At 37.2% G+C, this 12,300-nt stretch overlaps 1 protein-coding gene across 2 annotated transcripts; it reads right to left on the minus strand.

The window, feature by feature from the left end:
- Nucleotides 1-3,745: 3,745 nt before the first annotated feature.
- On the minus strand, nucleotides 3,746-6,411 carry LOC117616341 (peptide methionine sulfoxide reductase A5-like). Of its 2 annotated transcripts, none has more exons than XM_034345622.1 (5): nucleotides 6,146-6,411; nucleotides 5,507-5,818; nucleotides 5,152-5,264; nucleotides 4,918-5,062; nucleotides 3,746-4,713 (listed from the first exon to the last, which is right to left on the minus strand). In XM_034345622.1, exons 2-5 carry the CDS (start codon nucleotides 5,807-5,809, stop codon nucleotides 4,516-4,518), a joined length of 759 nt encoding a protein of 252 aa, XP_034201513.1. In that variant the 5' UTR covers nucleotides 5,810-5,818; nucleotides 6,146-6,411; the 3' UTR covers nucleotides 3,746-4,515. The 2 variants fall into 2 exon arrangements, with proteins under 2 accessions (XP_034201513.1, XP_034201512.1); XM_034345621.1 differs by having other exon boundaries at nucleotides 5,507-5,843; nucleotides 6,146-6,409.
- Nucleotides 6,412-12,300: the final 5,889 nt, after the last annotated feature.

The following is a 12,300-nucleotide window of genomic DNA, read 5'->3' on the forward strand; positions in this document are numbered from 1 at the left end:
ATTAGCAAAATTGCTTGCATCATCTCCAACACATGTCATTTAAGATTTCTCATATCTTTCTTGAGGGTAATCATGTTGCTGATGCTTTGGCAAATCATGGTGCTTTGAGCTCTTGTTTAATTTGGTGGGATACACCTTCTTCTACTTTGCATTTTTGTCAGCTGGACTGGCTGGGCATGCCTAATTACCAATTCTCCTAGTTTCTTTTGTTTACTTTTTCAGAGTTTTGATCACTTAGGTCAGCATGTTGTTGTGCATTTCTGTCATTGTCTTTCTCTTCTGCAAGGTTTGGTTTGGTCCCCCCTACTGTTCTTGTATCTCTTTTTTGTTTCTTATTAATAAATTATGATCAAGGGGATGGGCGGGGGGCTTCCAGAGTGTTGGTCCCCTCTTTAAGCATCTGATGACCAATACTGAGAGGCTAATCTCGCCTAATCCTTTGGTTTATTTATAATAAAAATGTTTTAATATTTAATCTAATTTTAAATTTTGAAATTGAAATTTTAAATTTTAATTAATATTTTGTGAAAATGGGGTAAAATGAGACATGTATGTGTGAAAAATGGGGTAAAATGAGACAAAATGAGTTTCATGGCGGCAAAGTGAGATTCAAACACATTTTCAGGAATATATCACAAAAATAAGCCTATATAATATAATAAGCGTAAAATAGAAAAATAATATAACTAAAAATGGTTAAAATGAAAAAGAAAAATAATTATTACAAAGTAAATTTAGGTTTAGCCATAAAAAAAATTTCACTTTTGGAAAAAGCCAAAACTTTTTCAAAAAAGACAGAAAAATCTCTCAACTTTCAAACCAAAGACATGCAAATATAAAGGATTCCTTAGGAAATCCAAAAATAAATAAGGGCAATTTTGTCCATTTTGGCTTTTTAAAAAAAATTTCTCTCTCCTTTGGCCTTTTCCAAAAACATCTTCCTTTCTCACGAGATAGCTGGAGCCTAGAACTCTTTAAAGTTTTCTTTCGACTTCAATTGTTATTATTTTCTTAAAGCCTTGAAGACGTCTAGAGATTACCAAAGGATCGAAATGATCACAATTTGGACACAAGATTATATTGAAGGTATACAAATTTTGAATTTTTTTCCTTGATGAATTAAAAATATTTTACACGGTGATGGACTAACAAACTAAGCCGTCTTGGAGAAATTAGACGACGATCCTTGTGCTACACGTGACGTATAAATTTGAAAAAACAGCTGTCTTTTTAATCCGATCGACGTTGAACAAGAATGACAACGTCGTCTATTTAAATAAAGACGATGTTATTAAGTTTTACCACGTCAACATTTATGGAACAAACGAAGTGGAAAATTATTATTAACAACGGTAATATAACAATGATGATGTAGAGGATTCTAATAACGGCGTCTTTTGTGTAGTTTTCGACGTGATAATTCATATTGCACAATGGTTCTCTTGTCAAACTAGTTGTCTATTCTTATCCTTGTAGATTTTTTTTTTTTTTGTGGCTCATTTTCAGGATATAGACGTTGGTGTTTATTTGTTCGTGACGTTGTTTGTTTGAACAACAACGGGGATTTACCGTCGTGGTTTGTTTCTTTAAAAGATATCGGTCAATTTCACAATAGTTTGAAATCCGGCTACACTACGGTGAATTCCCGTCGTCTATCACCTTTTTTGTAGTAGTGACTTATGCCCGTGGCCAATCTCATCCTTATCAATTGATAATGGGGAAGTAGACCAAAATAGGCTCACTTTTCAATTATGAAGTTTTGTAGTTAATGGGGGATGTTGTTTGAGAAAATGACTCAAATAATACTAAGGCAGGGCAGGGGGGCAACCAGCACTACTCCTTATGTTATTCGTCTTGTTCTCTAGACTCACTTTTTTCATTTTCTCTTTGTGCGGTCAATTTAGGAACTAGGATGTGTAAAGTTTGTATTCCTAATTTTTGCATGCATGGATATATTTATATAATTATATTTTTCTTTTTTTTAAGGGTTGATTGATCTTCACTATTAAGTTTTTCAGCTTTCCAATGTGAATTTCTTCACATTTTCACATGATGCATCTACAAAATCATATTGGGTCAAGTAAGAATCTTTAAAAATTAATTGCTACAAAATCATCACATACGCAAAAGGTTATTGGGTAGCATAAAAGAGTGCTTGTTAGTTTCTTTCTTCTTTTGGATCGCCTTTCCAAGAAAGAAAAAAATAAATAAAAATTCATTGGCCCTTGTCAATGACCATGGATGAGATCATAGACAGAGGGAGGGAAGGAGAACAAAGATGGAAGGCAAAAGTAGGGAGAAAACAAAGATTAGAGGAGGGAGGAGAGAGGGTAAGAGGAACACGGTGAAAGATTATTATTATGTTAATTATTAAAAGATCTAAATCAATAAAACACATAAACGCAAGGTTTAGTTGATATTAGGGATGACAACGGGTCGGGTAGGGGCCGGGTATGACAATACCATCCCCATTCCCGCTCTCCATCCCCGCCCCCATCCCCGAACTCATCCCCGTTTATTAGGTTTCGGGGAATCCCCGTCCCCGTCCCCATCAGGGGATTATCCTCCATACCCGCCCTGAATCCCCGATTTTTGTGCATAAAAAAATATTTATCATACATTTTAACATTAAGTTTCATATTAACTTATCATTAAACACATCCAAATTAACTATAAAGTTCAACTCAACTATTTAAAATCACATCAATATGAAATTCTATAGAAAATTAGGAAGAATTAGGAGAGGGAAGTTAAATTAGGGTTAAACATAAATATTATAATTATATATTTATTTATTTAAATATAAACATATATATTTTCGGGCCGGGTTCGGGGATGGGGACGCCAATACCATCCCCTCCCCATACCCGTCGGGGATTTTTCAAGTTCGGGGATTCCCGTACCTGATACCCATTTAGACCCGAAATCTCCTCCCGTTAGGGTCGGGGACCCGCCCCTACGGGGATTTTTGCCATCCATATGAATACATCAGTTGTCACATAATACGGTTAATTTAGTGTGTCCAAATAGCATTACTGTTGTTCAAACTTGTGTTGTGTGTGTTTGACTAATGATATTCGATTTGTCTATGTGTTGAATTGTTATTTGTTTGGGTTCAGTTAAGAAACAAAAAGGAAAAGGTCAAGGAAAAAAAAAACAAAAAGAAAGGGTCTCGAATTAATATTTCAATTGGGCTCAAAACTCAAGACAATTTACATTTTGGGGCATTCTCCAATAAGTATTTAAGTTAAAGATTAGTTACATACTTTTAATCCCAGCCATTGAATTGCATCTAACGGCCAAAATTAAAAGTATGTAACCAATCGTTAACATAAAATACTTATTGGAGAATCTCTCATATATTTTAGTCCAAATTTTGTGAGAGGGATCATGAAAAACCTACTCCAACTGGGACCAATTTGAAAGGTATGTCATGAAGAACCTCCACAACTTGTGGGATTGCTCTATAAAACCCGTCATTCACAACTTGTTTCCCAATTGTGCGTGTTTGCATTTTGTTCCAAGTCTTTCTCCTCTCTCCAATTCCTTCTCTTGTTGGTTTTTGTTTTCAACATTCATCTCATTTGACTTGTTTCTCAATTGTGCGTGTTGGAATTTTGTTCCAAGTCTTCTCCTCTCTCCAATTCCTTTTATTGTTTGGTTTTTGTTTTCACCATTCATCTCATTTGTGCAATGGCTTACAGTTGCGATTTGTGTAATGAGACTTTCTTTGAACACAGTGAAATGATTGACCCCAAAAACAGGGGAAGTCTTGAAGAAACACTTCCGTGATGTTCATAAAAATACACAAAATGTGTGGAGAGAAAATGTGCAAAAATCCTATGTACCCCAAACATGAGTCACATGTGAGTACGGGGAGACTTTGCCATTCAAATCTCTGAACCAAATAAAAAGAAGAAGTATGAATAATGCTCCACATACTGACTAAACACACTTAAGTTGAACGAGACATGTTCGAACAGATCAATCTTGAACTGAAATAATTGCACTCCATATTCCAAATCCTCACCTCAAAAGAACACTGTCAATCCTTCTCAGAACAAAAAAATACCTGTCCATCAGATGGAGACATATGGGATCGTGAATTCAGACAAGAACAAACTAAATTTTTGGAGAATATTCTCTTGCAGAACTGTAAATTTGGACAATTGGTCATGAAACTTATGTTTACAGACTGTAAAGTTGGACCACTGATCAAGTTGGCTGTTGCCTAAATGCATGAAAGTGTGGTCAAAATTCACTGTTGACAACATAAGATTTCGAATGAATGATCAGAGGATACTATACACCATAGGAGGTCAACAAACCTGCAAAAACCAGATATAAACTTAACATGATGACGGGGCATGGGACACTGGTGGGTTACTCAATAATGAACTCAATTGGATTCTCTATCCTACAGATTGGGATGAACAGGCAGATAAAATGGTGCACAAGTGTGAGAACTTGATAGAGCATGCTGCATGTTTGTCTAAATTCTAAATTATGGGCCACCTACAAGTCTCTCAAAATAGGCCATCCTTTTTTAATAATTTCATTGATCTTTGCATCAATCTGCCTCTGAATTTTTGGAGGACAAAGCTCTGCAGCATAGCCATTCAGTTTTGCAGCCAATCTTGACCTCTCAAGTTCCTCTTCAGGCAAGTTTCCAATTAATTGGAGAAGAAATGGCCTACGCTTCAGCTCAAACTTCTGCATTTTAAAAACATGTTAGCTAAGGATTCAAAAAATTTAGGATCTAGTTCAAAAGATCTCTTTTTTTTCTTCTTTTTTTCACATCTCCAAAGAGACTCCCTTAAGCAAGTTGACGAAGAGGAAAGATTTACAATACAAAGATCTGAAACAACATTCCCTCGTAAAGAGTTTTGGGAGAAGAGAAAGGATATTGAGTTGTACCTGATGTTCAGGCTCAGCAGAATAAAATGTTCCAAGTGGTAGGATTTGAGTAGTTACACTGCTACTCTTTGACTTAGTTTGTTCTCTCTCTTTGCTCACAGCAGCCAATCTGGACTCTTCAGTTCCGTTCGTGAAAATGATAGATCTATTTATATATGAAAAAATATCACTAAGGACTCTAAGTTATGAGTTTATGTTATGCAAGAAACTGCTGTGTGCTGTCATAAGTTTTACCTGTATTGGTTACCTACATCAGGACCTTGCCCAAATACTTGCCGATAGTCATGACTTGACCAGAAAATCTCCAAAAGTTGCCTAAAGCTAATCAGCCTGTGATCGTAGATAACCTGCTCAGGATTTATAGAATTACACATGTGACTGAAACATTCAAAAAGAGAGTAAAATGTATGTAAAAATAAATGATAAGAAGCCCACAAAGTTAAAAACTGCAGGGATTCAACTGCTCTTAAACTTTACAAGAAACAAAAAGACACCGCTTGGAGATAGTTTCATTATATTCAAGCCAAAAAAGAAGGGTAAAAACCCATTCATGAAAATCTAAAAGCAACAGGAAAAATGGAAGAGAGACCTGGACAGACTCAGCATGATCACCCAAGCTTCTGTACTCAGGGTTGATTTTGGATCCGCCAGCGTAACCGACAGTGGTCTGTACAACCCCATTCAAGCACCCAAAGACAGCTTCAGATCTCCAAAAGCTTCCCAGAGCGAAAACTGCTGTTTTCAAGGACTGGTTGTTGGGTACGTCTCCTGCTGTTTCAATGATCCGTTCTGGGATCCTGATGCAGACCCGCCTCTCGGCTGCTAGAATAATCAGGAGCATCAGCGTTGCTAGTAGACGGCTAAGGGAAACGCTGCTGCGAAGAAAAGCCATTGGCTTTGTCTGAAAGAGGAAGGCATGAGACTTTCTGCGTTTGGTTAAAATTTCCAAGATGTTATTAAATGAAAATAAAAAATAAAAAAATCAAGAGAACTAGAATGGAATATAGGAAACTGATGTCATACAGAAAATGCCCCTTTTTCGAAGCTACAATGTTTTTACAAAGTTGATAACCAAGTTTGAGCACACATCAACTCCTCCAATGTGTCTGGATTCGCTCACCCCCCTACGAATTTTGATCTGTATCGAGCGTACCCAATCGCGGTACGGTATCGATCTGGATCTGGAACGAAAGATTTAACGACTCAGTTCCAGAGGAGAGAACAGTACCTGATAGAGGACGTCGCTGCTACAGAACAGAACCTGACCGCCGACAGCAGACGAGCAATCGAGGGCACATGAGGGAGAGTGCTATAGCTGATGAGCCCACGTTTGATTCTCGGTCTTCTTATTTGTTTTGGTCAATTATTCTTGTTCTCTTGGCATATAAGGGGAAGGAACATATTGGGTTCGGAGAGGATTTTTTTGGACGAATAGATTCGAAGAGGAGGGATGGATGTTTATAAATGGATAGGCGTAAGAGCAGTTCCGGACAGCCCAGCCCAGGCAAAAGGGCCCTGATCTTTCAAAATAAGTTCCAGCGGTGACATCCAGTCCCGGCAAGAGCTGGGGTCCATCAAGCCAGGTAAAGCCCCAAGTCAAAATAGTTTGGGCTGTTGTCTGAAGGAGCTGACATCAGCGAAGAAATTTTTTTAAAAAAAAATCAAAACAAAACTCTGAAAAATTATCAAAAATTCAGAAGTTTTTTTTATACATACGTTGAAAAAATTTATTTATTAATCTCGTACATATAAATAAAATTAATTTCATTTTAATAGTAATTATTTTCGGGTTACCATGACAATTGACAATGGGTGGAAAAGTAAAAAAAAATAATAATAATAATAGGGCGGATACTATTCATATGAATAGTAACTGCCCTTACTTACCCTTACCATTTACCATGACAAATGGGTGGAAGTGTTCTAAGAGGGAACGTACTAGAGGTTGGGTGGGTGGGCATGTCAATATAATAAAAGGAATGCTACAAATCTTTTCTCTAACATTTTCTTTTGAACCGTCTCCCTTCTCTTCATGACAAGTGTCACTTTTTTTACACTTAAAACAATGTCATTAATGCATCACACAAGTTAGTTTTTGTTTTCCAAGTTTACTCTTATTAAATGTATTAATTTGTTTTAATAACAAGCTAATTTTTTAACAACTTTCTTACCCCCTCGTTAAAAAATTAAATAAGAAAATAAAAAATGCAGTTTTTTTTAAAAAAAATGTTACAAAGAGAACGTGTGTTTTTTTAAAAACAAAATAAAGATGATAACAATGTAATGAAACAAACTTTTTTTAAAAAAAATAAAAAAAATATGATGTTTTTTTATTTTATTATTATTTAATTTTTAACAATGTGCTAAGGAAGTTGCAACAAAATTTGGATAAATTGAAGGAAACATAAAAGCAAATACATTTTTAAAGGGTAAACTTGGAAAGAAAAAAAAAACTAGCTTGTATGACGCATTAATGACATTGTTTTAAGTATAAGGAAAGTGACACTTGTCATAAGAAAAAGGGAGAAGGTCCAAAAGAGAAGGTTAGAGAGAACGTTACTAGCATTCCTCATATAATAAAGGTTTTATTTTTATTTTTATCACAAATGATCTTTGAGCTTTGCGAAATTATCACATTTCGTCCCTGACTTTTTTTGTGACACTAATGATCCTTAAGGATACCCTTCACACATTAAAAAGGTCCCTATCTTTAGCTTTCGTCAAATTTTATGTTAGATTGATGATATGGCACATGTGTGGAGCCCACATGTGGTATAGAGCCACGTGGTTTTAAATATTTTTATAACTTAAATTCCATAAATAAATAAATAATTTAAACAACTTAAATCTTTTTCATATATTTTTAAATATCTTTCTCTATCCTTCCTTCTCCTTGTGTTCTCTTTCCTTTTCCCCTTCGCAGACCCACTCCTCTCTCCCTCCTCTTCCTCCCTTCTCTTTCTCTCTCTCACTCTCCCTGTGCTATCTTTCCCTTCCCCCCTTGTAGACCGACTCCTCTCTCTCTCTCTCTCTCTCTCTCTCTCTCTCTCTCTCTCTCTCTCGAACAGAGCATGAATGATATTTAAAAATATATAAAAATATTTAAGTTGCTTTTACTTTTTTTTAAAAAAATTTGAAGTTTAAAAAATATATTTTTTAATATTGTATTATATTTAAAACCATGTAGCTCTCTCTCTCTCTCTTTCTATTTGAACATAGCATGAAAGATATTTAAAAATATATAAAAATATTTAAGTTGCTTTTACTTTACTTTTTTTTAATTTTAAGTTTAAAAAATATTTTAAAAAATATTATATTATATTTAAAACTATGTGGCTCTATACCATTGGATGCGTGAGCTCTACACAATGGCGGATCCACCATAGGGTTAGACGACCCCATGGCAGATCTGAATTTTAGTGGTAGGGACTAGTTTTGGTAGTTATGGAAGTGACCCCATGGAGGAGAAGAAGCTTCAGTGGGCAGTTGGGGTTTCTTTTTTTTTTTTTTTTTTTTTTTAAAACTGCTTGCCCAACTACGTCGTTTTGGCCAATGCAATTTTTTTTAAATGATCTAGCCAAAACGACATCGTTTTGGGCTAGGACTAAAATAAATAAATAAAAAAAGGCCAGCAGCTTCTTAACAGCATAGACCTGAAAATAGACCTCCAAAATCCCATTTTTCATATTTCTCCTCAACAGCAACCATAACCTCAATCTCCCCAAGAGCTCCACCAGCACCATCTCCTCCCTTGCCGCCGTCGCCAAAGGTGCTAACTGCGGTTCACCACTAGCCGTCCCCGTCGCTGCCACTATTTTTGTAAAAATTTACAATTCAATTCAAGTAAGTTCTAATTTCTAAACCCTAAATCTAAATTAATGTTGAAGTATGATATATTTAATTAAATTGAAATCAAATTCGTAATTATTTAGGTGAAATTGATGGTTTGAACTTTGATTATAGGTTATAGATTTATTAGATGATGTATGTATTGATTTGTTGAATAATTGGTTATTTTTACATATATTGATTTAATTTATGAATTTTGTTGTGGTTAATTGGTATATGTTTGGTGTGTTCTTTAATTGATTGAGTTTTTATTTTGATTAATTTTTTGTGTAGAATAATTTTCAGTGTTCCTGTACGAAATTATTTTTTCATCTTTTGAATAATATGCTATGTGCTTTTAATTTCATGCTTGCTCGAATATATTTATCGTAATAACCCAAACCAAAAATTCATAATTAAGGAATATTTTATTTTGCGAAAAGACGATTTTGCCCTCGTAATATTTTATTAAGAAAAAGGTGACTTTTTGATCGAGACGGAATTTGATAATTCCACTTACACTGTTGCGTAGAGCACGGTGAAATGAGTTCATAGACATGTAGTGGGCCTGAATCGGAGTTGTAACGAGAGAGTTATGGCCAAAAGAGTCTCAGTGGCATAACCGTAAATATTTTGAAGTTGGATTTATAAAAACCAGCCCAGCCCTTTCTCTCTCTTCGCGCAGATTTGCCCCGCCGCCTTCCAGAGCTTGCTGGAGTCGCCACAGGGCACCACCAGCCACTAGACCGGTGGCGATAGAACCGCCGTCGAGTCCCTTACCTTTCCCGACCATTCCCCGCCGGCGGCACGGCCTGTGCTGGCCGAAAAATGCAGAAAAGCCACGGGAACTCGCCGGAACTTCAACGTCGTCGATCTCCCTCCTCCGGCCACCATTTTCGTCGACCCAGGTATAGATCTTGAACCTCTCGAGCTGTTCTAGCTGCTTGTTGGGTCGGATTAGATCGATTTGTAGTGTAGCCATCGGATTTTTGAGATTGAAATTTCAGCCAATTTTCGGCCACTTCTGGCCACATTTTGGGGTAGGTCTAAGAACAAAAGTGGCTCCAAATATGGTGTTTGACCTAGGGTAGGAGTTTGGGGCCCTGATTTGAAGTTTTTCCGGCGAGCCATCGCTGCCGGCGCATGCTGGGGCGCGTGGGTGAGGGTAATGCAGTGGCACTGTATCTTGTTGCAACCCTTATGTTGTCACGAGCGCGTAGGATTTCGCGGATCTCAATTCGGAGTCCGTTTGAGCCCCGAACGAATTTTCCATATTGTGCGATTTCCGGGTTCAATATTACCGAACCGTTGGATCGCGCTCAATTTCGGATATGTTGTTCCATATAATTTCAGAATCGTGTAGGATTCGACGGATCGTGAATCGGAGTCCCGGATACTCCAAAATCGCGAACCCTAGGGCTAGGGTTTGGATTTTAAGCGATAACGCAATTTTGGCTAATCCTACCGTCCATTTCGGACCAAACTCACAGGATATGGGTCTTTCTCTGTGAGGAACCTCTAGAGAATCCTGGATCGGCCATCGGAGATCGTGGACCCCACGGGGTTCCGGATCGACCGGTTTAACAATTTATCGCTTAGTAAAGCTTCACGTCTTTTAAGGCCGCTCTAATTGTCTGAAAGGCTTAAGTGGGCACAGGATTGACTGGAAAATGAGTGCACGCATTTCTAGGAGTCGGGGGTCAGGGTTTTTCTTAAAAACTTATACCGAGCATTTTATTAATTAAATATTCATGATGGTTTACCCAGGCACCGGGACCAGGCAGGCCCGTAAGAGAGACCTTCAGGAGGTCTAGCGAGCTCGGACCAGGAGTGAGTGGACTTTCTTTCATAAATAATTTTATATAAATGAGTTTATAAAATGAGTTTTTATAAATGAGTTTATCTAAATAAATTTCATATTTAATCTTGAATAAGTTTTAGTGAATGTTTCCGAGCATGATTTGTGCAGTAATATGTCTATAATCCTATGCTGCTTAGTTGCACATACTAAACAGTTATAGAAAACAGAGTTGAGGCTTGTATCAGATAAGATAGCAGCATAATTTTAGATTATAGTTATTTATCAGACTTTCCTAAAGTAATTTATTTTAAAACCACCATGTACCCGTTTTTGGTGATTACCCTCAGTTGGACCGATGTCTACGGACATCCGGTCTATTTACAGTTCTGTCAATGCACTTGACATTGCCTCAAGAGTTTCGGGGACGCTCGGACCGTGAGTGCCAGGATTTGCGGCTCGGCAGACTTGGTGTCCCGAGACCTGCCAGGATTGCGGCTCGGCTGACTCTGTGTCCCCGAGACCTGCCATTGGATCAGGTTTGACACGGTCCCCCTCAATCGTTGTTAGAGCGGCTCGAGCCGGCTTTGTGTCATCATCGAGACCGCCGGAATGATCGATACCTCCTTCAGATCCTCGCCAGCCATGCTCAGATAGACTGTGTGTCGCCGAGACCTGCCAGGGGAATTGATGGAATTACAGGGGTACATCCGAGTGGTAGTTTTGATTGATTGCAGTGCTTTAATTCAAGTTTTGAGTACATTGCCTTATTGCAGGTTTGATTTCAGTGCTTTTATGCAAAGTTGGATTTCAATGCTTTCATACAAGTTTTATTGCTCTTGAAAACGATTGCATATATTTCTATCAATATGTAATTGCGTTGATTTTAATATGTTTCAAAGATAATTTAGATATTCAGTTTTACTCAACTGTACTTGATTTCATTGTTTTTATGCGAGGATTATCGAGTCAAATATGATTTACATATAATGCCTTGAGTTTAGTATGCTTTTATTTAGATTTATTTCACTATTTTTACAATGGGGGTTAGTATATTCTTAGATGTTTTATGAACCTTTATTTTTGGTCCACTCACACTTTCAACTGTTTTGCGCCCCCAGGCTGTAGCGTGCACAAGACATCCACCACCGGGCCATCGTGACTTCCGCGCCTTCTGATTCAAAAGTGTTGGTAGGTAAAACAATTAAGAGATCAGCAAACTATCAAAATTGCTCTGATATATTGCCCTAGAGTTAGAATGGAACTTTTGGCATGTTTATTGAAGTGCTGGCTGTTGGTTGTTTGGACGATTATGCTTGTGATGACAGGTGTAAGTTTTGGATTGAACGAAATATAGGGGAGACTCTGCCGAAATTTCGGTAGAAGTCAAAGTTAAAATTATAAGAAAAAGGGCAAATAAGTCTTTTGTGCCCGACATTTGCCAAGTGTCGGACACGCACAGGGTTCGACTCGAATTCCAAAGCGGAATTTGATTCGGGTCCTGTCATTTATTTTCTTGGATATCTATATTGCTTGAAACACTACAAGAAAAATAACTATTAGTAGCAATACCAAATTTGGTCACTGAAACACGGGTCACTTCGCCTATATATTACTGACCCATCTATTTGGTCATTGAAACACAGGTCATGTAAATGTATGAGGGTTCAAACTCAGAAATCCATAGTCTCCTCTAGATAAAATTTAAAGCAACTTCTCCTGTTATAGCCTAGCGACATCTGTTTTTCAATACTTGT

The sequence above is a fragment of the Prunus dulcis genome, chromosome 1, assembly GCF_902201215.1.
Source record: "Prunus dulcis chromosome 1, ALMONDv2, whole genome shotgun sequence".
Taxonomy (NCBI): Eukaryota; Viridiplantae; Streptophyta; class Magnoliopsida; order Rosales; family Rosaceae; genus Prunus; species Prunus dulcis.

Excerpts from the sequence above, each read along its gene's own strand:
- LOC117616341 (XM_034345622.1), bottom strand. The coding sequence starts at position 5,809 with ATGGCTTTTCTTCGCAGCAGCGTTTCCCTTAGCCGTCTACTAGCAACG. Across the intron at positions 5,265-5,506 it reads ATCATGCTGAGTCTGTCCAG|GTTATCTACGATCACAGGCT; the intron begins GTCTCTCTTCCA and ends AATCCTGAGCAG. Across the intron at positions 4,714-4,917 it reads CTGCTGAGCCTGAACATCAG|AAGTTTGAGCTGAAGCGTAG; the intron begins GTACAACTCAAT and ends TTTAAAATGCAG.